Source organism: Pelobates fuscus, chromosome 2, assembly GCF_036172605.1.
Source record: "Pelobates fuscus isolate aPelFus1 chromosome 2, aPelFus1.pri, whole genome shotgun sequence".
Lineage (NCBI taxonomy): Eukaryota > Metazoa > Chordata > Amphibia > Anura > Pelobatidae > Pelobates > Pelobates fuscus.
The window spans coordinates 263,812,035-263,838,153 of record NC_086318.1 but is presented as its reverse complement, the minus strand read 5'-3'; the positions used below and the strand labels follow the sequence as shown (position 1 = coordinate 263,838,153).

The following is a 26,119-nucleotide window of genomic DNA, read 5'->3' as shown; positions in this document are numbered from 1 at the left end:
CCCATTGTGGATTTGTGCAAAGTGAGCAGACACAGAGTCTTATTTCTGATATTGCAGACATGTTCATAAATTCTCGTTTTTAGGCATCTGGTGTATACGTATCTATGTTACAGGCCTTATTGGTGGTCCTCGACCTAAACTCTTTGGTTCTCTTATTTGTATTCATTGTTTCTTTACAACCTTTGCATCGGCCACAATTATAAAATCCTATGAGTTCCTCTCCCAAAAGGTCCCTATCATTCTCCTTTTTATTATTAGTTATACAGCTTTTGGTCAGAATTTGTTTGAGATTCCTAGCCCCTCTGTAAATTATCCTAGGCTTATCTCCAATATATTTGCTTATTGTCTCATTTTGAGTTAAAATAGACCAATGTTTATTTAAGATTTTTATATATATTATTTTTTAATTATTATTTTGAGAGCTGTAATTACAAATAAATGGGACTTGTTCCTGTGTTACAGAGTCTCTCTTTTTACAAGTTAAAAAATTGCTCCTAGGTTGTTTTTTAACCTCCTCAAACTGTATTTCAACTTCTTGTTTGCCATATCCCTTAGCATAAAACTGATCCTTTAGTACCTGAAATTGTTTAATAAATTCACTGTCATCTTTGCAATTTTGCTTTAGTCTAATGAATTGACCTTTCGGTATATTCCTTAGCCAAGGCAAAAAATGACAGCTTTTCATGCCTATGTAATTGTGACGGACCCTCCATCAATCGATGCTTCTAGTGCTTACCAAGGACCATGAGCACCGCACCAGACACCATAAGCACTGCAGACCCCACGAACCGCCGCAGCTTGGTTGGGGTCTCGCCGTCTCCTACCCACCCTGCACCTACGACAAGTCTCCAGGCTCCAGTGGGTGAACCTCTCTTCCTTCAGAGAGCGAAGCAGGAACAGCTCTTAGAAGAGCTAGTGATTAGAACACAGGGGAGTATACAGAGTATAGCAATGCCCAGTGTGATTATAGCAGTTCGCTACAACATGAGACGAGGCTGCGATTTGAGGATAAGAAGGTCTGACCATTGATCCTCTCCAAAAACCAGTGGCGAAGTTACTTTCATCACACATCTTCCCTTTTCGGGGGAGAATAATCAGGTTTCTACCTCATTACACCTGATGAAGACCCACTGAGAGGTCAAAACGCGTTGTCTTAATATATAGCATTTCCAAGCTGAAGACTACTAACCTAAATGTAAGATTTGACTATTTTTTGTATAATAAATCCCTTTATATACCTAATTTGGTATTTCTTCATTTATATTTATTGGGAGAGAGGCCCTTGGCTGAAAGTGAACCCTGAACAACCATCACCACTTTAAACCAAAAAGCTTTTACCTGAGCCAGTATATCTACAGGCTCAAATAAGTGTGAGTGGGATGTGAACATATATTTTACATATATACATGCAACTTGTTCATATGTTCTTGAACTATACTGCTCTATGTCAAGTTCATCTTTTCACAGCCTATCACCAAGAATATACAATACTGGTATATATTCATTAAAAATACTTATCCTGCATTTGCACCTTCTATTTGCATGCTGAGTGCGCCACCCAGGGTTTTGTTGTGGCCTCACTATTCTCTGTTTGTTTACATGTTAAACCCGGCCACACCAAGGTCCGATATACGTTTTATACTTGATTTATATTTTACACACTGTGTGTTGGGTCTCCCAGTGTTCCTGGTTTGAGGACACCAGGTTTGAGGATAAGCCCATGCATTGCAGACTGCTGAAACGTACAGTGAATCTGTATTCTGAGGGTCAAACATTTTCTGTCATTCCAGTATCGGCTAGATTAGAAACATCCTCTCCCGGTACGTCCTTACATGTGACTTTGCATTTACACTATGGTGGAGCACATGATACTTTTCAAGTTTTTTGTTGTGGTATTACTGTATGCTTGAAGAATTGGGTGACTTATTCCTATTATTTGTTTTTTGGCAGCACCATATTTAGCGCCATTGTGTTACACATTTGAATATTTATTTTCAGAGAATAGTGAGATACAAGCCGGAGTCAGGAAAGCCATAAATGAGGAATAGCGAGTTACAGAAGTTTAGTTAAGGAATATAGAAAATAGCGCAGTCAGTAAATACAAAGATCAAAACCTGAAATACGAGAGGATAATAACGTGATACTGGGAACGTAAATAGAACCACAACAGGGCAAGGTCTCAAGCCCTAGCAAACAATTTATAATCTGGCACTTTAATTCTTTAGTCATGCCCCCAAAAAAGTTTGAATTGAATGAAGTTGGTGGGCCGTGACATCGGTAATGTTATGACATTGGTGTGCACACTCCGCTTTAACCCCTTAAGGACACATGACATGCCCAAGCCACAATGCTGTTTTACAAAGTACTATATAGTCTGAAAGCTCTCACAATAAAAGAGGAAGTAATCTTTGAATCACAAAGTGCCTGGTCTGATTTGATTGCTTCACTGAGCGGCTCGAACATATAACAATTTTGTTTCAACTGAACATATCTCCGGGTAACGTTATATCTGTATCACTACCCATAAAGCTTCTATAATTTTTCTCAGCACATTCCACTTACTTAAGATTTTGCTTTAACTCATGGTTGACATACAAAACTTTCCTGTTTTTCTACCTTATTTTGCCCCAAGTAGACATACAAAACTGACATACAAAACCTTCCTGTTTTTCCTACCTTATTTTGCCCCAAAGAGATCTCTACCCATAAAGCTTTAAAAATGTTCTCAGCTCATTCCACTTTTAAAGGGACACTATAGTCACCTGAACAACTTTAGCTTAATGAAGCAGTTTTGGTGTATAGAACATGCCCCTGCAGCCTCACTGCTCAATCATCTGCCATTTAGGAGTTTTTGCTTTAACTCATGGTTGACATACAAAACTTTCCTGTTTTTTCAATCCTTCCTAAATAATGTGTAATTGTTATGTTAACTGCCCAGTCATGTGTCTAATCCCACCATGTTTCTGTTATGCCTATTATGTAATATTGCTTAGTTTATGCTATTGCCTGTAGTTTCCCCATTATGTTATTTAGGCTCCTAGCATTATTGGGTGTACACTTAATATTATTATAAGTCACTTGTTCTTTATGTGTTGCCTAGACCCAGCCTCTTGCAAAGCCCAAGAACATAAGAAACTATTTTGCCACTATTTGGAAATGTGCTCAGTGGAAGCAACCACAAAAAAAATGAATTCAAGACACTATGGCAATACATTCAAAATCTTTAATGCTCTTACTGTCTCTTAATTGAAAAAATGACATGCCCATATTGGTTTTAATGTAAAAATAGGTTTAGGGGTTATATTCCCTTATTATACAGTACAGATTTAGTTTAACTGAAGTCACTGAAGATTGGTTTCCAAGATTTTACAGTAACAAAAAATTATATATAAAACACTACATAATAAACAAAAAACTAAAACAACCATATTACTGCACCATTAAAAACATACATGCTACAAACAATATGTGCAATATATCCACTAAATGATTTTGAACAGTATTTAGATCATTTAGACAAATTCATTGTACAGTTTATTTTCTGTTTTAAATCTATCAAGAAAGATAATGGATTACGTTAGCGTTTTCAGATAACGGCAGTGTGTCTTCTTCATTAATACATAAACTCTAACTCTATGCAGTAAATAATAAACCAGGGAACAAATAATGCTGCTCTTTCAATATTTGTTATTACGTTAGCCATTAAACCAAAGAGCCTTTTACTTAAGAAGTCAACTTTTCTGTGCTTACCGAATAAATGTCATTGATCCAGAATCAATGTTGCAGTTGTTTAACTTGTGCTCAAAGTGCAGTTTGACATTTGGAAACTTTTCTGCAGCTAGTAATCGGTTTTGAAAAAAAAAAAAAAAAAAAAAAAAATGTTAAATGAAAATCAGTGTATAAAATGATCAATTAATATAAGTATATATGTGTAATAATATATACTTCACACACATTCCATAAAACATGCTGTTTAATGCATAGTGATATCAGAATGACAAAATAATCTTTATAGTATTTATGCTACTAATTTTTACATTACTAGTAACAATTTATCAACATCTTTGTACACTTCACTTTTATTGTGGGGCCCAAGGAAGCTGCATCGTGGGCCGCGTTGTCCTCAACGATTTCTTCTTTCTTTTTTTGGGCCCATGCACTCAGGGAGGTCAGGGCAATACATGAACATAAAATTATGAATCTGTCTGTCCCCTTCTCCACAACAAGTGCTCTGAAAATGATGTGATTGTAGGTACAACTATATCACACAACATTTCAAATAGACAAAAAGGGACACATGAATTTTTAGGCGTTTGACTGAGGGCGTAGCCGAGGTGGTTCTGTTTTTATTTTAGATGACTTATTAACCCCTTAACACCTTAAGGACCGGACTTTTTTTGCGATGTTGTACATTTGCGACCAGGCATCTTTTTACACTTTTGTGGTGTTTGTGTTTAGCTGTAATTTTCCGCTCTCTCATTTACTGTTCCCATACAAATTATATATTGTTTTTTTCAGGACAAAATGGGCTTTCTTTACATACCATTATTTATATAATCTCATGTAATTTAATTTTTTAAAAATGAAAAAATATGATGAAAAATTGAAAAAAATACATGTTTTTTGACTTTTATGTAAAAAATCTTTTACTCATCTACAAAAGCGAATGAAAAAAACTGCTAAATAGATTCAAAATGTTGTCCTGAGTTCAAAAATACCCAGTGTTTACATGCTTTTTGCTATTTTTTTTGCATGTTATAGGGCTATAGGTACAAGTAGGATATTGCGGTTTCAAAACCTATATTTTTTAAAATGTATCAATAGTGACATTGTAACACTATTATCTGTCATAAATCGCTAAATAACACCCCACATGTACATATTTTTTTTAAAGTAGACAACCCAGGGTATTCAATATGGGGTATGTCCAGACTTTTTTAGTAGCCACTTAGTCGCAAACACTGGCCAAAGTTAGCGTTCATATTTGTTTGTGTGTGAAAAAAGTAAAATTTTCTAATTTTGGCCAGTGTTTGTGACTAAGTGGTTACTAAAAAAGACTGGACATACCCCATTTGCAATACCTTGGGTTGTCTACTTTTGCAAATGGTATGCCATCATGGGGGTAATTCTCATTCCTGGGCTACCATACGCTCTCAAAGGCAACGTAACCAACCTGGCCATTTTCAATGTAAAAATATGACCCATATATTTGACCCTGTAACTTTCAAAAACGCTATAAAACCTGTACATGGGGGGTACTGTTATACTCAGGAGACTTTGCTGAACACAAATATTAGTGTTTCAAAACTGGAAAATGTATCACAACAATTATATCATCAGTAAAAGTGCTGTTTGTGTGTGAAAAATGCAAAAAAAAGTCACTTTCACTGACAATATCATCGCTGTGATAGGTTTTACTGTTTTGAATCACTAATATTTGTGTTCAGCGAAGTCTCCCGAGTAAAACAGTACCCCCCATGTACAGGTTTTAGGGTGTCGTAGAACGTTACAGGGTAAAATACAGTGATAGCAAATTCATTGGCGTTCAATTTAGTTTTTTGCATTTTTCACACACAAACAAATATTAACACTATCTTTGGCCAGTGTTTGTGACCAAGTGGCTACTAAAAAATACTGGACATACCCCATTTGCAATACCTTGGGTTGTCTACTATTGCAAATGGTATGCCATCACAGGGGTAATTTTCATTCCTGGGCTACCGTACGGTCTCAAAGGCAATGTAACCAATCTGGCGAATTTCAATGTGAAAAAACTGAAACGCAAGCCTTATATTTGAATCTGTAACTTTTGAAAGCACCATAAAACTTGTACATGAGGGGTACTGTTATACTCGGGAGACTTTGTTGAACAAAAATATTAGTTTTTCAAAACAGTAAAACGTATCACAACAATTATATTGTCTGTGTAAGTGCCATTTGTGTGTGATAAATGCATAAAATGTCACTTTTACTGACGATATCATCGTTGTAATTCATTTTACTGTTTTGAAACACTAATATTTGTCAGGCAGGTCCCACAAATTGTAATTAACAAAATGACCTAATTATGTAAAATGATTACATAAATATATACATAGAATTATTATATATATATATATATATATATATATATATATATATATATATATGTATATACTTTTTTAAAATTATTTTTATTTATATATAGGTATATATATATATATATACGTATATACTTATGTATATAGATATATATATTATTTCGTTCAAAATGTATTTTAATATCTATATATATTAATTTTAAAATACTGTTAGAACGAAATTACACACATATCTATATATATATATATTTTATTATTATTATAATTGTTTTTTTTTAACATATTTAAATATTTTTTTTATATTATATATAAATATATATATATATATATATATATATATATATATAGATAGATAATTATATATATATATATATATATACAAAGATATTCTTGGCACTCACCCCTCAATGAATATACCGTTGCAGTCTGCCTGGGTGCAACCTTAGCGTCAATATATAGAAAAAATAGGAAAAAAGGTGCACTCACAGGTCTTCATCCAAGTGGTATTTTTATTCTGAGTTGTGGTATACAAATGTGAAAATGAATCAACGTTTCGACCCCATCTCGGGTCTTTTTCAAGATGGAAAAAATTCTTGAAAAAGACCCGAGATGGGGTCGAAACGTTGATTCATTTTCACATTTGTATACCACAACTCAGAATAAAAATACCACTTGGATGAAGACCTGTGAGTGCACCTTTTTTCCTATTTTTTCTATATATATATATATATATATATAATCAATATTCCACGTGTACTTTTATTTTAATATATATATATATATATAAAAAAATATATAAATATTATTTATTAAAATACACTTAGTGTATGTATATTTATGTGTATGTATGTATATGTGTATATATATTTAGAGCATATAAATATATAATGTTATGCCGTCCATATAATCGTGAGGTCTCCCAAGGTACTAAAAGAAGTTGGCCACATTTGCTTATTTATAAGAAGGGGGTAAGCTTGTTATATTATCAAAGCCCTTAATAGCATCAAAAATGTATTTAATGGCGAAAAAAGAATAATTCTCACTTTTCATCCAACAGGTCCAGAAATGATACATATTGCAGAACGTAGGAGCAGTAACAATTCAACACTGAGCAAACATTGCTTTCACTAAGAGTACTCAGTGTACATCAGTAATGATGCCCCAATTTATGTTTTATCAAACAGTCACCCATTGCAACAGTAAAATTGTTTGATTTTCAATGTGTTTAATAGTTGTGTAGTGGATATATCTGTGTTATATGCTTATTTTAGCTACGAGAAAATTAAATGTATATTCACTTTATCAGCTAAGTGTAACGGATCCCCTATACTCCAGCTGAGTATATCCGTTATGAATCTCCTGAGTAAACCGGCCAATCAGAGTGTTCTTAGCCTAATTGCAGGGCGTGGCAAGGCTTTATAAGCCTTCCCCCGCCCTGCAGAGCTCAGTCTGCGCGGAGCCCTCCATGGGTGAAGATGGATTAATTTTTTTAGCGTCAGGTTTTTTCTTTTTCGTCTGGATTTTTTTTTGCGCTCTGGTTTTTTATTTTATTTTAAATTCGACGGGTATGATGGCTTTTTATTTGGCCTTTTTTGGGGCTGAAAAATGAAGATATTAGAAAAAAGAAGACGTCAAATGGTAAGTTGAATTTTTCTTTACAGGTTAGTTATTTTATTCCCCCCTCACTATTTTTTAGGGTGAGGGGGGTAGGTGGTAACTTTTTTTGGGGTGGGGAGGTGGGTGACTAGTGGCTTTGGGACCCCTAGTCACCTTTGATTGGGGGGGATTTTTATTTAGGGCCCCCACCCACCACTCAGGGGTGGGGGCCGGGGGGGGGGGGGACAGTAGGTCCCCCCCCTCATTATTTTTATAGCCCCCACCCACCGCGCAGGGGTGGGGGCCGGGGGGGAGGACAGTAGATCCCCCCTCATTATTTTTATGGCCCCCACCCAATGCTCACAGGTGGGGGCGGGAAGGAGGACAGTAGGTCCCCCCCATTGTGATTTATGGCCCCCACCCACCGCGCAGGGGTGGGGGCCGGGGGGGAGGACAGTAGGTCCCCCCACCCATTATTTTTATGGCCTCCACCCACGCGCAGGGGTGGGGGCCGGGGGGGGGGGAGGACAGTAGGTCCCCCCTCATTATTTTTATGGCCCCCACCCACCGTGCAGGCGTGGGGGCCGGGGGGGAGGACAGTAGGTCCCCCCCCTCATTATTTTTATGGCCCCCACCCAACGCTCACTGGTGGAGGCGGGGGGGAGTAGGTCCCCCCAATGTTATTTATGGCCCCCACCCACCGCGCAGGGGTGGGGGACAGGGGGGAGGACAGTAGGTCTCCCCCTCATTATTTTTATTCCCCTATATAACAATGTTTGGCATTTAGTGAATTTTCCCCAATATATTCCCCTATATACCAATGTTTGGTATTTAGTGAATATTCCCCTGTATAACAATGTTTGGCATTTAGTGAATATTCCCCAATATATTCCCCTATATACCAATGTTTGGTATTTAGTGAATATTCCCCTGTATAACAATGTTTGGCATTTAGTGAATATTCCCCTATATAACAATGTTTGGCATTTAGTGAATTTTCCCCAATATATTCCCCTGTATACCAATGTTTGGTATTTAGTGAATATTCCCCTGTATAACAATGTTTGGCATTTAGTGAATATTCCCCTATATAACAATGCTTGGCATTTAGTGAATATTCCCCTGTATAACAATGTTTGGCATTTAGTGAATATTCCCCTGTATAACAATGTTTGGCATTTCGTGAATATTCTCCTGTATAACAATGTTTGGCATTTAGTGAATATTCCCCTGTATAACAATGTTTGGCATTTCGTGAATATTCTCCTGTATAACAATGTTTGGCATTTAGTGAATATTCCCCTATATAACAATGGTTGGCATTTAGTGAATATTCCCCTGTGTAACAATGTTTGGTATTTAGTGAATATTCCCCTGTATAACAATGTTTGGCATTCAGTGAATATTCCCCTATATAACAATGTTTGGCATTTAGTGAATATTCCCCTATATAACAATGTTTGGTATTTAGTGAATATTCCCCTATAAAACAATGTTTGGCATTTAGTGAATATTCCCCTGTATAACAATGTTTGGCATTTAGTGAATATTCCCCTGTATAACAATGTTTGGCATTTAGTGAATATTCCCCTGTATAACAATGTTTGGCATTTAGTGAATATTCCCCTGTATAACAATGTTTGGTATTTAGTGAATATTCCCCTGTATAACAATGTTTGGCATTTAGTGAATATTCCCCTATATAACAATGTTTGGTATTTAGTGAATATTCCCCTGTATAACAATGTTTGGCATTTAGTGAATATTCCCCTATATAACAAGGTTTGGTATTTAGTGAATATTCCTCTGTATAACAATGTTTGGCATTTAGTGAATATTCCCCTATATAACAATGTTTGGTATTTAGTGAATATTCCCCTATAAAACAATGTTTGGCATTTAGTGAATATTCCCCTGTATAACAATGTTTGGCATTTAGTGAATATTCCCCTGTATAACAATGTTTGGCATTTAGTGAATATTCCCCTGTATAACAATGTTTGGCATTTAGTGAATATTCCCCTGTATAACAATGTTTGGTATTTAGTGAATATCCCCCTGTATAACAATGTTTGGTAATTAGTGAATATTCCCCTGTATAACAATGTTTGGTATTTCGTGAATATTCCCCTGTATAACAATGTTTGGTATTTAGTGAACATTCCCCTGTATAACAATGTTTGGCATTTAGTGAATATTCCCCTATATAACAATGTTTGGTATTTAGTGAATATTCCCCTGTATAACAATGTTTGGTATTTAGTGAATATTCCCCTGTATAACAATATTTGGTATTTAGTGAACATTCCCCTGTATAACAATGTTTGGCATTTAGTGAATATTCCCCTATATAACAAGGTTTGGTATTTAGTGAATATTCCCCTGTATAACAATGTTTTGCATTTAGTTTAAAAAAAAAAAAAAAATAATAATAATAATAAAAAAAATGAATGGTGAGGGAGGTGGGAGGGTCTGGGAGGGAGAGTATGCTGCTGATTGGCTGGAATGTGTCTGCTGACTGTGAGGTACAGGGTCAAAGTTTACTCAATGATGACGAATAGGGGGTGGACCAAACATCGCATATGTTCGCCCACCGTGGCGAACGCGAACAAGCGATGTTCGCCATGAACTTTTCGCCAGCGAACCGTTCGGGACATCACTACTCCTGAGTCCCAAGCGCAGTAGTGATTATAGCCCAAGTTCCCCAAACATCAGCCTAGACTTGATGAAGGGTAAAACGAATGTGTTATTTCCAGGCTCAATGGCCTGCTTTTATACCATACACACCCATAACACTCCTGCACAAAACAGGATAATCCCTCCCTCTGGACCTAAGAGGAAACTAGGTACAAGGAAACATCTAAGATACTTCTCCCCTATGCCTGAGAGATAATTAACTGAGCACACAAACATATAATTTAATTATCTCTCAATACAGAAATAGGCAATATAACAAAACCCAGAAATACCCCCAAAACACATAAAAAAAAAACCACAAAAGTTACATCCCCTGTGTGACGAGACCAATCTCGCCACATTGCATTGGAGGAGCCTGGTTGCCTGCCTGTTGCCTCTGGACTATGGCCCTGGGAGATTGGGCCCTTTCAATTCAGTATGATAGGAGTTATGTATTTTTGTATCCTTTTGTGTTTTACTGGTAACATGTGCTCAATGGAGTCTGCCTCTATCCCTGGATATAATTGGATTATTTTCCCCATTGTCTCCAGGATAGAGGGCTCTGTAAAACCGGTTTGGGCCAGATAGCCATGCTGCCAGCCAGGCCCCAAAATATACTTTACTAACTTCTGAACCCCTGGTCTGATTCATGCCATTTAATGATATGTTGTTCCCCTGAATGGATGTATATTTTAGAAGGTATGAATATGCTGTAAAAACTGTATTTTTCCTGCCTGTGATAAATTACATTAACCCATTGTGTTCAGTAATTATATCACAGGCAGAGGGGAGGATTTTATGTGTTTGTGCTGGGTGTGTTTTATGTTTTACTGTACGGGATTGGTTCCATGTTGTCCCTCCCTGTGGGATGTCCCCTTGCATGGGGACTTGCATAAAAGTCTGTAAGGGTTAATTAAAACAGACCACTGCTTGACCCTCAACACGGAGCTCTGTCTCGTTCTTGGGGGGGATTCACTGTATGCTGTTAGAGACTGATTGCCAGGAGTGTAAGCTGATTGTCAGCATTCACTTGTATTCAATTCGGGAGTTTGGTGTTCTACAGTAGCTGCCTTTATATCTGAAAGGGGAAGATCGCCTAAACGGATTTTAACCCCTTGTCTGCTGAAACGGTCCGTTACACCCTGGTAGTCCCGATCTGGGTGACCAACATATCCAAAAATCACACAGATCGGTCCTATGCCCAAAACAGTTCCATGAAATTAGTGCTAACGGTCGGTCAAGTTCGGTAGTTTAAAAACGAATAACTACCGAACAGAATCCATAGTTCTACCCTGGAGCTTGTTCACCTTGCTTGGTGGGAAGGTTTCCACCAACCAGTGCCCTTCTAAGTCATATAGAACCGAACGCAGGAGATGATGGAAGTCCTGCGGTGTTTGGGAGTTTCCGTGTCCGATTTTAGTTCCAGGAGATTGATGCAGAAACACCGCTGCCTGCGTTCACAGGAACAAGATGGCCGCCACCTCCTGGTCATCCATACAAAATGAGGCCACCCAGACGAACAATTAGAACACTGTGGTGGAACTAGTAACAAGGTGACAATTTGGCTTTACAAGCTCCCGGGTGGTCTCTGGTTGGTGCAGTTGTTTGGTTCCTGAACAACATAATCCCAAATCACACGAACAGAGTAGTTTGCAGGGTATTTTGTATGGCCCATAATTCTGGGGCAGAAGGCTGGCTAGCAGACTCCTCTAGGAGCTTGTGGCAAACGACCAGACCACAGGGCGTTTGTCACACTAAGTATTTCCCATGTTTCTGTGTTTTCAGAATTAGTATTTTATTGACATTATGCTAAATATTTAAATAAGATGGATCTGCTTTGAATGGTTAATATCTACTTTGTGTGTTTTAGGTCACTATGTAATAGTCTAAAAATAGTAATTAGGGATGTCTTGAAGCAGAACCACACATTATAATGGAGAATAGTCACAGTCCTGATGGATATTCCTATAGATATTTCATAAACATAAATAATTTTATTAGAAACGTGTTAAATGTTTATTGTAACTTACCGTTTAGTAGCTCCTTGTTTAAATTTGCTCTGTCAACAGATAGGATGTACTAAAATTACAATTAAACAAAATTAGTTTGAGATTAGTTCATATTGTCTAATCACATAACAATTAATGATTATTTTCTTTTATTTCATGTCAGTTTTCCCCTGATGGCATAAGTGCTTACATAAACTTCTCAGATATACTTTAAGGTACAATAATTATTTTTACTTTGAATTTATAGCACTTTATAATTATCATTAAAAAATTAAAAGCATTTCTGTAGATGTTTGTAAAACTCTTCTTGAAAACAAGACCTTCTTAATTTGCAGTATTAAAATATTAAATGTTAGACAATGTGCAATTAGTTTCGTTCCAAATGTCAATTTGTATGAATTTCGAGCAATTCGGACATTCAGAATTATAATTATATATATATTTAATCAATAAAGTAATCCATCTTTACCCATGGAGGGCACCGCCCAGACTGAGCTCTGCAGGGCGGGGGAAGGCTTATAAAGCCTTGCCCCGCCCAGCAATTAGGCCCAGAGCACTCTGGTTGGTTTAAGCCAATCAATTAGAGTGCTCTGACAGGTAAATGAAGAGACTGACAGGTAAGTCTAAACATTTACCTGTCACAGCACTCTGATTAGTTGTCTTGAAATCCTTTTTTTGGGGCTGAAAAAAAAAGATTTTAGAAAAAAAAAATACATCAAATGGTAAGTTTTATTTCTTTTTTTACAGGTAGTTAGTTATTGTTTCCCCTCACTATTTTTAGGGTGAGGGGGGGTAGGTAGGGGTTTATTAATTTTTTTTGTGAGAGGGGTGACTAGGGGTTTGGAGTTCCCTAGTCAGGTGGGGGGGGGGGGGTAACATTTTTATTTAGGGCCCCCACCTGTCGCTCAGGGGTGGGGGCCAGGGGGGAGGACCATAGGTCCCTATTAAATGTCATTTAGTCCAAATGTTACAACATATTAAATACCAGAAAAAACAAGGGGTGCAGTAGGTTACTTTCTCATTCTGCCTGGGGAACCTGATTTCTAATGGTATAGATTCTTTAATATGATTATTATTAAATGTTTGATCTCCCCACCGGCCAATGAAAGCACACAGCACGGCCGGCGCTCGGATAGCGTTGGCCCTGCAGCGGCTGGCAGGGGAGATCCTGTAAGCTCCCCTGCTGGCCTCGGCCCATGGCCATCGCGGCCTACTGGGCATTTGCCCAGTTTGCCCAATGGCCAGTCCAGGCCTGGTGTACAGATATGCACACAGTTGTGCACATACTGGAGCCCTGATGTACATGCACACATATAAGCTCTGGTACAATGAAAATAACAATGTTCATGCAAAAATACAATGATACAGAGAGACATTCATATGCACCAGCACTGCACAAAACATTTTTATTCATTTATTTAAAAAGCCACTTAAAATATTAACAAACATATATATAATATTAAATGTATATATGTAAGGTTGACTGGTTCAATGTCAAACATGATATTTATATCCATTTTCATTAAAGGGATACTAAAGTCAACATTACAATTACAGCTTATGGTATTTGTTCTGGTGAGTATAATCATTCCCTGCAGGCTTTCTGCAGTAAACACTCTTTTCAGAGAAAATGCAATGTTTACATTACAGCCTAGGGATACCTCCACTTGCCACTCCTCATGTCTCTACTAGAGGTGCTTCGTGGGGCAGTGCTGCACAGTGTTGCATTGAGACACTGAATTTCCTCATATAGATGCATTAAATCAATGCATCTCTATGAGGAGATGCTGATTGGCCAGGGCTGTTTTGGCTTGTGTTGGCCCTGCCCCTGATCTGCCTCATTGACAGTCTCAACAAATCCAATGCTGTCGTATGTGAAAGCATTGTAATTGGCACAGAACTACACTTCTGATGATGTCAGCCAAGCAGGCACATCAGGGGAAGAGCCAGCAGCAGCAGACTGGAGTAAAGGTAAGATTATACTATATTTAGAGGGGCGACTAAATTGTGTTTTTAATACTATAAGAATACAATCATGTATTCCTGACCCTATAGTGTTCATTAAAATGGACACTTTAAGCACACCAAAACATATAGCCTAATAAAGTGGTTTTGGTGTATAGATCATGGACTTGTACTATCCCTGCTCAATTCTCTTTTCTTCAAGTTCTTGCTCTTTTAATTGATTGAACCCTCAACAGCCTCCTTTGTGTGGTTAAAATTTAATTAACTAACTTAGAAGATATGAAAAACCTGCAAAGGGAAGGTCAATAATAGACATATTACCAGGCCTTAGAGTGGCCAGATTTAACTTAATTAAGAGATAAAGACCCAGTCAGAAATAGCCATGGTCAGGATTATAGAAATAAGGATATAAATATAAACAAGTCGGGTAAGGATTTCAGAAGTCAATATCAATAGCAGAAATACAAGAGAGACTTACAGATGCACTATAAAGGTACCAAGGTAGAAATCATGATATGGCACGGAATAAGTGCCTAAACAAGCTACATAAAGCCTTACTTAACTCTTGATTTTATGTCAAGACACAGAGGCTCATATTGCCTAACCCTTTCTTTACTGTCCACCAATAGCAGCAAAGAATACAAACAGTAAGAAAAAACGGTAACCATAGTGATAGACCGCTCCCATACCAAGTCCCAGTATAATAGTCAGCACTTCCCCACACAATTCCTCTTTCTTTGCTGCTACTAAGCAGATAAGTACATGACTAGTTTCTTCCATATTATCATTGCCTTATTGTTATGTATACTATTTATTTGGTATAGCTAGTTTGGGGTGATTAACTCCTGCTAGCCTCTCTTTTTTCCTATCATTTTAGTTTTAGCTTTCTAATCCCTGCAGCATATATAATTTTATATTTGGTGTCATTGGGATATCTCACAGCAATTTTTTTATGCCCAAATCCAAAGTGCCTGCCACCCCCCTTATCCCTGGGAGATGGATATACCCCAGGCTTTGGATAACTCCTCTGCGAGCTCTGGCCCCCCTTCCTCTGCAGGTGACCCTATGTCTGTACCTTAAAATGCCCAATCCCTGTCACTACAGCGCTCCTTTACGGACGCCATTATGGCCTGGGCCCTTTCCCAGACTATTTCTCAAGCCTTACTGGCACGCCCTTTGCCTGCAGAAATCGGGTCTAGTGAGGAGGCTGATGCTGAGTCCATTTGTGACTCCAGTGATGAGATTGGGGGGCAGGACACTAACCCTTTTGCCCCTGCTCTATCGGGGTTGGTAAGGAGTGGCTCTCGCAGCGACTCCCCCGCTACCGTGGGTTCCACCCTCATGGATCCATCTGGGGAACCTATGTTTGACCCGGATGCTCTCCATCACCCAAGGTTGGCGGAATGGCTCCCAGCAGACTATGTACCTGGAGAACTGGGTACGGTGCCCCCTTAGCAAGGCGGCGCGCAACAAACTCAGGGCAGAATGTCCTAGACCCCTGATTCCCAGTAAAGTCTGTGAGACACCCATTGTTGATCCCAAAATGACTCCATTTCTTTCCAAGATAGGATGGAATCCCCGCAAGGGATTGGATTCCGCTTTAAAATCATGCCTGGACAAACACCTGGACATTTTTGGTCCTCTGGCCAAACTATTTGACCTGGCTGAACTAGCCAGAGCCGAAAACAAGCAGGTTGACCCAGAGGAACTCCGTGGCTGGGTGCAGAGGGTGATCTGCATTGCAGGCAGCGTGAACACCTCCCTGTCTATAGAGCGGCGTAAAGCCATTCTCTTTAAAATGGAGCCCAAACTCACTAACCTCGCTCTCACTAAGGCGGGCAAAGACGCCCAGGGCCTGTTATTAGGAGAATCATTTATAAAGGATCTGGGGCGCTTTGTGGGTGCTTTTACAGCCCTGGACAAAGCTCAATCCTCTATGAAGAGGGTATTTCAGGGACGGGTCTCTACCAGGGCCGGCAGATCCAGGGGCCCTTCTTTCTGGCCGGTCTAATTACCACGCCTGTGGATCGGGACGAGGCTCCTTCAACCAGAGACCATCCTACCAGGAGACGAGACACCAGTCCCCTTTCTTCCCCTCCCGTGGAAGACCATGGCACTCCAGAGGCTTCAGGGGGAACTCCGGTTCCAGACGCCCTTACGGTAAGATTACATCTACCTCATGTTTTTTCCAATATTTGTGTAGGAGGCAGACTCCGTCATTTTTTCCAAGCCTGGTCAAACATCACCTCAGATGCCTGGGTTCTGACCACAGTGAGGGGGTTTCACATAGAGTTGGTCGACAGCCCGTGTCACATTCCTCCTCCTCACCCTATTGTACTTTCAGGGACAGACCGCACCTTGCGAAAGGGGCGATAAAACAGGCCCCAGTGGCCCCCGCAGGGGTTCTCAGCAATATCTTCCTTGTAGAAAAGAAAGGCGGGCAGATGCACCAAGTTATCAACCTCCAGGCCCTGAACACTCTAGTGCGCTACCGCCACTTCAAGATGGAGGGCATTCATCTCCTGCGGGATTTACTCCTTCGGGGAGACTGGATGGCAAAATTAGACTTCAAGGAGGCATACTTGAGGGGCCCAGTGACCAAGGCATCCAGGGACTTACTGCACTTTCTCTGGAAAGGCAACACTTGGCGCTTCACTTGCCTCCCTTTTGGACTCTCGTCAGCTCCGTGGTGCTTCACCAAATTGATGCGCCCGGCCATGGCTTGGTTGCGCAGTCGAGGAGTGCAATTGATAGTCTACTTGGACGACATCCTCTTATCATGGCACAAGACCGTTCGGTCAGCCTGAAACACCTACAGTGGACGATGGATCTCCTCTCTCACCTGGGTTTCCTCCTCAATTGGGACAAATCCTGCCTGTCCCCTTCCCAACGTATGGAGTTCCTCGGGTTCACGGTAGACTCGGATGCGGAATCTCTCAGCCTCCCTCCGGCCAAGGTATGCTCCAGCCACAAGGAACTACGCCGCGCCCTAGCGCGCCCCCAGCTGTCGCTGCGCCATCTGGCACAGATCATCGGCCTACTGGCCTCCTCAATCCAGGCGGTGTTTCCAGCCCCTCTCCATTATTGTGCCCTCCAGCAACTGAAGATTGCACATCTTCGCAACGGGGCATCCTATGCAGACATGGTTTCCCTGGATTCGGAAACCCGGGACGAACTGACCTGGTGGATTCACAACCTATCAGCTTAGAATGGAAAGGCCCTCTTCGGATCCCAACCGGAATTCACGGTGGATTCAGACGCAAGTCAACCCTTTACACATTCCCTCCATGTGCCATGATTCCTTGGGTTCTACTCCAAGTACAACGCCAGATGGCCGACTTGGTCCTGCTGACCCCATTCTGGGGGACCCAGTCATGGTTCCCACAGCTCCTGGAACTGGTGATAGATGTACCCAGACTTCTGCCATCCTACCAGGATCTTCTTCTGGACCCATTGGAGGGTTCGTTGCTGCTACTCGCATGGAGGATTTCCGGGGTCCCTGGGAAATCCAAGGAGTTTCGGACGCAACTCAACGCCTACTGGCTGATGCATGAGCTCCCGGAACTAGACGATCATACCGCTTGGAGAGCTTGGACTGGCTGGTGCCTGGCTCGGGACTTGGATCGGCACCTGTGACAGCGATACTCCAATTCCTCAATTCATTATTCGAGGCTGGTCGGGCGTAACGCACAATTAACCTGTATAGATCAGCCATCTCTTCGGCTCACCAAGGTTTCAATGGCTGTCCTGTGGGCCAACACCCTTTGGTGTGCCGTTTACTTCGGGGTTCACGCCTGTCGCGTCCCCCCAGGCCTCAATATTCGGCTACATGGGACGTTTCCTGCGTCTTTTCACTGTTTACTTCCTGGCCTCCTAATTCAGACCTCACCCTGCAACAGCTGTCGGCCAACTTGGTTTCCTTGTTCTGCCTCATTTCGTGCAAACGGGTTTCGGATGTACGGGCCCTGGACTACGATGCTAGGTCTTTCACTCTGGACGGAGTGACATTTAACATCTCCAAATGCAAGATGGCTATACGTTCGGTCTCGTATCTGAGTTTTCCAGCTACCCCAGCGTTATGTCCAGTGACCTGTTTGAGGGAATACGAGCTTCGGACGAGTGCTCATCTATCGGTCTCATCCACTCAGCTTTTTCTCTCGATTCGTCGACCCTTCGTCCCGGTATCCAGCACTACCTTGGCTCATTAGATGAAATGGGTGATGTCACTGGCAGGCGAGTATTGTCCCACCCTATTATTTTTCTATCATTGTAATTTTCCCCCCCGGTTGTTTTTATATCTCAGGTTGGTAAGTACTGCACTGAGCTCAGCGTTGTATTACCTATTATGTGCATCTGTACTGTTAATGTTATGTCTGCCAGGTGGTTTGTTCTCTTTGTCTGTCATTATGGGCACTGTGTTTTCAGTATATCAATACATTATGTCTTGGCATGCGCAATTGGTTTAAGTACCAATTTAACAGTTGGGCTCCTGTTTTTTATGTTTTCACAGGTTGATTCTGTGCTGTTGGTGCGGTATAGAGATCCTCACTTCTTCCCAAGATTTCACCACGTTGGCTGGAGATCTATGGATGATGCTGTGATGGTCTCCTTGTCGTTGACGCTTCTTCTTTGGTTGACGGTTTAGTCCCAGTTTGCAGATGGTTCCTGATCGGTATCCAGCTGGATTTTGGGATGGTTTGTTCTACTGTGTTCTGGACTGTTCTTCGGTTCCTGTTTGCTGGTTTGGTGTCGCATCTCCAAAGAAAGAGGAATTGTGTGGGGGGATGCGGACTATTATACAGGGACTTGGTATGGGAGTGGTCTATCACTATGGTTACCATTTTTTCTTACTGTTTGTATTCATTGCTGCTATTGGTGGACAGTAAAGAAAGGGTTAAGCAATACTCGCATCTGTGTCTTTCATAAAATCATGACTTTTCGGCATGAAATAGCAAAATCATTTTATTGTAGACACTAGAAATGAATGGGATGTTTTGCTAATGCAATTCATAAGAGAATGCACTAATTGAGTGGGCAGTGTCCAGATTTCTATGAGAAGGTAGGCCGCAAGGACGTGCAGTGCATGTGGCCTGAGCGACCTGAGAAGAGTAGTGATTTGACATCGTCGAATGGGTAAGTCTATTAACATTAGCCTTCTCATGTCCAGATTTCCATGGGAAGGTAGGCTGCACGCCCAAAAAGTGCATTCGGCACCACGACCTGTGAAGAGGAGCTATTCGACAGTGTCGAACACGAGGGTATTGTGAAAAATACACATTTTACTTTAGCATGCTAAATACATTTTTCACTATGGTAACCAGTTTGTTTAAAAACCAAAATAAATTTATTACATTTCAGGAAAAAATAACTAAATAAAAAAAATAACTGAAGAAAAATTACTAGTTTATTAGTAACAATTTGTTTTAAAATAAAACATTTTAATACATAATGCACATAATTAGTTTCATAAAATTAGGATGAAATAGGGTAACAAATACCTGATGGTTCTTCCCATAAGGAATTGAGTTTTTTTTTCCTGATAGTGAATGGATCATCCGAGCAAGCATTGGAATGCCCATAGCTACAATCTGGAAATAGCAAAACAGTTTTTCCTTTATTTTACAATGAACCTACAATAAAGTATGCAGTTGTTATTGTAGATGTGTTGCAGAATACAATATGATAACAGTAGATTTAAGTCTTAAAGGACCACTAACGTCACCCAGTCTGAATGAAGTGGTCTGGGTGCACTCAGGGCCAGTGCTAGACCTGGACAAGACCAGCTACTTACACCCCACTCCAAAAAAACAAAAATTGTTTTTGTTCCACCCAGACACCCTGTGTGTCTGTTTGTCCTCCCAAGCCCCTCTGTGTGTCTCTATCCACCAGCCCATGTGTGCACCTCTTTGTCCCCCAAAGTCCTTGTGCATCTCATTGTCTTTGTCCCCCCAGCGCCTCTGTGTGTCTCTTAATTCCACCAGCCCCATTGTGCTTTTCTCCCCCCCCCCCCAAGTCCTCCTGTGTGCCTCTTTGTCCCCCCAGCCACCTGTATGTCTCTTTGCAACCCTCAGCTTCCTGTGTGTATCTTTGTCCCCCAGCCCTTCTGTATTTCTCATTGTTCCTCAGCCTTTGTGTTTCTCTTTGCCACCCTGCCCCGTGTGTCTCTTTGCTCCCCTTAGCCCCTGTGTGTCTCTTTGTCTGTCCTTTCCGTCTTTGTGGTGTCTATCCTCTTCTACAGGGCCAGCTTACCTTCTTTTATCATTGCTAAGTAGATCACGGAGGAGGATGTTCTGTATCCTCTACTCAGTCTGACAAGAAATGTTCACTGGGATACAGAAAATCCTCTACCGCTACATGCAGTGACTGTCAGGAGGGGAGATCTGTGCAATGTTCTCTCTGAGCCGTTGTGCCCTAGTTCGACTAATGGTTGCGCTGACCCTGCGCCCAATGGTCATGCCATTCTGGCCACATAATATAGACCATTGCAGTTAGAAGAGCAGGGGTATGATTCCTGCTTTGGGTGCAAGAGATTCTTGGTTCAATTCCCAGACAAGTCCATGCCTTTAAAATGCAATTTCTTTAGAAACTGCAATGTTTACATTGCAGAGTTAAATCCACTTTGAGAGGTTTTCATACTAAAATGGTTAAGGAAGACAGGTTAGTTTGTTTTCCTAACCTTTGATCAGGTTTACAAAGCACTTACTGATGATCGTGGATAAGATAGCACTTGCCTGGAAGGACACATCACTAGAACATAACCATCAGATTATTTTATAGAAACTAGCCATTTTCTTTCTACTTTATTAATCTTGGAAGAGAGAAATTACAGAACTGATTTGAAAAGAACTGATACATATATTACAGTTATGCATCACCTGCTGCATATATCTTATGTAAGTTATAACATGAAAGGAATTTAATAAAGTGAAACATTATTTTTTTTTAATCAAGAATTACTAAAAAATAGTATTAAAACTAGTGGGCACAGATAATTGTGCCCCTTGGTTTTCAGGTGGATTCTCTTCTATTTATTCTACTACCTTATATAAATGCTGGCTGCAACTACTTGTCTGTCACATTCTTTTATGTCAATTTTTCAACTTCTTTGGACTTCAAATAGTTAATGTCTTAATTATAAAACAATATTATTCTGGTTTCAAATGAGTGTAATTTTAGATAAGATATATTTCATTCTAGGTTTATTCAAAATCAGCAATTTGATGCTGGTGGCAAGATCCCCTTAGGCAAATTTGGTTTTCCCATCCTAATGAAAGCAGACAGGCAGCAGAGCTAGATGGCTTTTGTTGATGGGGAAACCATGCACTGCAATGGTTATGGTACTTGGAGTGTTTCTATAAATATTAAGTTATTTAATTCATTTTTAAAAAACTTTTTTTTAGAGAAAATGTCACTGTGTTGTAAAAATGGCTTTATCCTGTTGAATGTGGATGCTTTTATAAAGTATAGTGTTAAAATACAGCTATATTTGTTTTGTGTGCTTTTTATATTGTATATTTATTATTGATATAGATCATATTTACCAAGTACTGAAAATTATGGAAATTAGATTTACCTTTTCTTCCACATCCACTGCTTTGAGAGCTTGTAATCCTCTGTATGAAAGTGCCAAATTTATGCTTCTTCCACTAACTGTTTTAGCAGAGCGAATATCTAAATTAAAAAAGTAGCAATGTAATAGTATAATTATAAAGTAGGGCTCTTGAGTCTGAAAAAAACTTTTAAAACTATGTACAATATACCATATATTGCTCAGAGATGGTAGATAATCTATATTAGAGGCTAAAAAGAAATATAAGAGAAGTGATACATATATTACAGTTATGCATCACCTGTATATATCTCAAGTTGGACTTTGAGGAGCATTGAAACTCAAGAAATCATGTTTCCACAACTATATCGGAGTTCCCAGCTTGACATGCAAATAAGTACAAACAGGCATCATGTTTTAGACTTCATACTGCATTTCTGCAGATACCCTTAGCAAAGGATTGTGGTTTAAACATAATTTTATTATAATACATTATTAATTAAGTAATACAACAAGTAATTACATAATAGTAGGAACCTATGGTGAAAATAATATTACAAAACAAAGCTTTAAACACTGTAAAAATCAAATATAATGTGGGTCATGTGACTCATGGCCATCTCATAATGGAAAATAAGATGCATATGTGATCGTGTACAGTAGAGCCTACAAACTCTACTTTCTTAATAATGTCCTCCCTACCAGGGCCGGACTGGGAATGAAAAGCAGCCCTGGAAAAAAATTCCATACCAGCCCCGTAATGCATCGCGTCAGCATAGTGCGCAGATATGGAAGCGGGAAAAAACCTGAAAACTATCACTCAAACATGAAAGACATCATTTGTGCGTGGAGGGATGCTGTGTGCGTGAAGGGGTGCTGTGTGCGTGAAGGGGTGCTGTGTGCGTAAAGGGGTTCTGTGTGTGTAAAGGGGTTCTGTGTGTGTAAAGGGGTTCTGTGTGCGTGGAGGGGTTCTGTGTGCGTGGAGGGGTTCTGTGTATGGGGGGTTCTGTGTGTGTGGAGGAGTTCTGTGTGCATGGAGGGGTTCTGTGTGCGTGGAGGGGTTCTGTGTGCATGGAGGGGTTCTGTGTGCATGGAGGGGTTCTGTGTGCATGGAGGGGTTCTGTGTGCGTGGAGGGGTGCTGTTTATGTGTGGAGGGGTTCTGTGTGCGTGAAGGAGTTCTGTGTGCGTGAAGGGGTTCTGTGTGCGTGAAGAAGTTATGTGTGCGTGAAGGGGTTCTGTGTGTGTGAAGGGGTTCTGTGTGTGTGTGTGTGAAGGGGTTCTGTGTGTGTGAAGGGGTTCTGTGTGTGTGAAGGTGTGAAGGGGTTCTGTGTGTGTGAAGGGGTTCTGTGTGTGTGAAGGTGTGAAGGGGTTCTGTGTGTGTGAAGGTGTGAAGGGGTTCTGTATGTGTGGGGGGGGGTTCTGTGTGTGTGAAGGTGTGAAGGGGTTCTGTATGTGTGGGGGGGGTTCTGTGTGTGTGAAGGTGTGAAGGTGTTCTGTGTGTGTGTGAAGGGGTTCTGTGTGTGTTAAGGTGTGATGGGGTTCTGTGTGTGTGTGAAGGGGTTCTGTATGTGTGGCCAGGGTTCTGTGTGTGTGAAGGTGTGAAGGGGTTCTGTGTGTGTGGGGGGGTTATGTGTGTGTGAAGGTGTGAAGGGGTTCTGTGTGTGTGGGGGGGTTCTGTGTGTGTGAAGGTGTGAAGGGGTTCTGTGTGTGGGGGGGGTTCTGTGTGTGTGGGGGGGATTCTGTGTGTGGGGGGATTCTGTATGTGGGGGGGTTCTGTGTGTGTGGAGGGGGTTCTGTGTGTGTGAAGGGTTTCTGTGTGTGGGGGGGGTTCTGTGTGTGTGGGGGGGTCTGTGTGTGTGGGGGGGGTTCTGTGTGTGTGTGGGGGGTTCTGTGTGTGTGTTGGGGGGTTCTGTGTGTGTGAAGGTGTGAAGGGGTTCTGTGTGTGTAGGGGTGCTGTTGGTGGGGGGAGGAGTGTAGTGTGTGTATGGGGGGGGGGTTATAGCATTGATATATTTATATAAAAAAAAACTAAAAATAACTTTTTTTAATCCCCTCCCCCCTTACCTTTGGTCAGGGCCCAGGGGAGAGGGGGAACGTTTCAATCCCTGTGGTCCAGTGGTGGCGCGAGCTTTTCAGCCTGCAGCTCCTCTGGCTGCAGGCTGACTTCGCGCTCCTCCCACGAGAACAGCAGGCAGGTCGGAGCGTTGCCATGGTAACGCACAGCAATGCTCCAACCTGCCTGCTCGCGGGAGGAGCGTTCTCGCTTGCAGGTTCCTGTCAGACCGGGTAGGGGAACAGAAGCTCCCCTACTCGGTCTGCCTGCTCGACCACGCTACATCCCCTCCTGCCGGTCACCCTGTAATTGCGGCCCGGGCTGGTGCACACTAGGCGGCCGCGCACCGGCCACCTAGTGTGCCGGCCCACCGGGAAATTTCCCGGTGTCCCGGTGGGCCAGTCCGGCCCTGCTCCCTACTATTTGTCACTTTCACCCTCACTTCTCTCATTAATAAAATCTCTCTATTTGTCTGCTTACCTGTACCTGCTGATACCATCTTCATTGCTCCTGCTTTACTTCTCTCCTCTCTCTGTTCATCCCATGCACTATACTCATACCTATCCACCCTTTCTCCACCAACTCATTCTAAATTCTCCAAATACAAACTTTCAACTACAACATTTAAATCGTACTCCGACCTTCTCTTACTTTCCATGCTTCTGCTCCTGACAGCTGGCAATGTCTCTCCAAATCCTGGTCCCTCCTTTCCCTATCTACCTTGTGTCAACTTCAGAAACCATCCCATATATCCATCCTATGTAACTCTCCTTTTAAGCCCTCCTTCCATTGTGCCCTCTGGAATGCATGCTCTGTGTGCAACATAACTAAATCTACTTCTATCCATGACTTATTCATCTCAAGCGCTCTAAACTTACTTGCTTTAATTGAAACTCTCTACCTCTGACACAGCTACCCCTGCCTCATTATCATTTGGCAGTCTACAGTTTACTCACAACCCAAGACAGTCGGACAGTAAGGGTGGCGGTGTAGGGTTTCTGCTTTCACTCTACTGCTCCTTCAAACCTCTACCCATCCCCTTCCCTCTCTTTCTCCTCCTTTGAAATTAACTCAATTGGCTTGTTCAAATCCATATCCACTAGCATTGCAGTTATATAATGCCCCCCTGGTTTTCCTTATTTCATCCTTGACCATTTTGCTGCCTGGCTTTCTTACTTCCTTTCAAGCAATATTCCATCCATAATTTTTGAGGATTTCAACATTCCCATGAACCCACTCTTGACCTCAGTAGCTTCAAAACTTCTAATTCTCCCATACATGTAGCTGGCAATACCCTAAATCTTATTTTTTTAAACAGATGCTCAGTCTCCAATCTCTGTAACACTCCATTTCCTCTATCAGACCACCACCTCCTGGTAGTGTTCTTGAGTGCCCCCACACCCAAAATTCTCAGTCTAACAACCCTCAACAGGAGGAACCTGAATTATCTTGACCTCCAGCAGCTCTCAGTTGATATCCATTCTGAACTCGCATCCATCACTTCCATTTCCATTTCCTGTCCCTCTCTGGCTATCTCCTCATATAATACTACCCTCACCGTTGCCCTAGACGCTGCAGTCCCACTCCAGGCATGCACCTCAAGGAGGACATGCCTCCAACCATGGCACACTAAGTCAACCCGCTACCTGCAAAGATGCACCCATTCATATGAATGCTGCTGGAGAAGGTCTTGCACCTTGTCAGACTTTCTGCATTATAAATGTGTCTTGCATTCATACAGCCTTACTTTTCCTCTCTCATTAGTTCATACTCCCGCAATCCCAGGCATCTGTTTAATACCTTTAACTTTCTTCTTCACCCTGCTGTGGCCACCCCCCAAACTAATCTTACAGCTAATAAATGTGCATGTTACTTTACTGACAAGATTAAACAGATAAGGAATTAATTCTCCCCGCACCATCCGTACCCTCCACACCTTCTCTCCAGCTATTGAACAGGAGGTGGCTGCGCTTCTCCTTTCCTCTCGTCCCACCACATGACCGCTTGATCCCATCCCATCTCACCTAATCAGATTTCTTGCCCCTTGTCTTGTGCCATCCTTACCGCACATCTTCAACTGCTCTCTTTCTTCTGGTGTTGTCCCTGCTCCCCTTAAGCATGCTACTGTTGTACCCATCCTAAAAAATCCATGTCTTGACCCAGCTTCCCCTTTAAACTATCGTTCCATAT

At 41.2% G+C, this 26,119-nt stretch overlaps 1 protein-coding gene across 2 annotated transcripts in view; it reads right to left on the bottom strand.

The window, feature by feature from the left end:
* Positions 1–26,119, bottom strand: part of KMO (kynurenine 3-monooxygenase) — a 185,667-nt gene that overhangs the window by 106,801 nt on the left and 52,747 nt on the right. Inside the window, exons 3-6 of one of the 2 annotated variants that reach the window (XM_063443370.1) lie at positions 21,900–21,997; positions 19,825–19,914; positions 12,383–12,431; positions 3,751–3,838 (exon numbers count right to left, since the gene is read on the bottom strand). In XM_063443370.1, the coding sequence (XP_063299440.1) occupies positions 3,751–3,838; positions 12,383–12,431; positions 19,825–19,914; positions 21,900–21,997 (325 nt within the window). Of the gene's footprint in view, positions 1–3,750; positions 3,839–12,382; positions 12,432–19,824; positions 19,915–20,575; positions 21,162–21,899; positions 21,998–26,119 lie in introns of those variants that run through there. The other variant, XM_063443371.1, reaches the window with a different exon arrangement.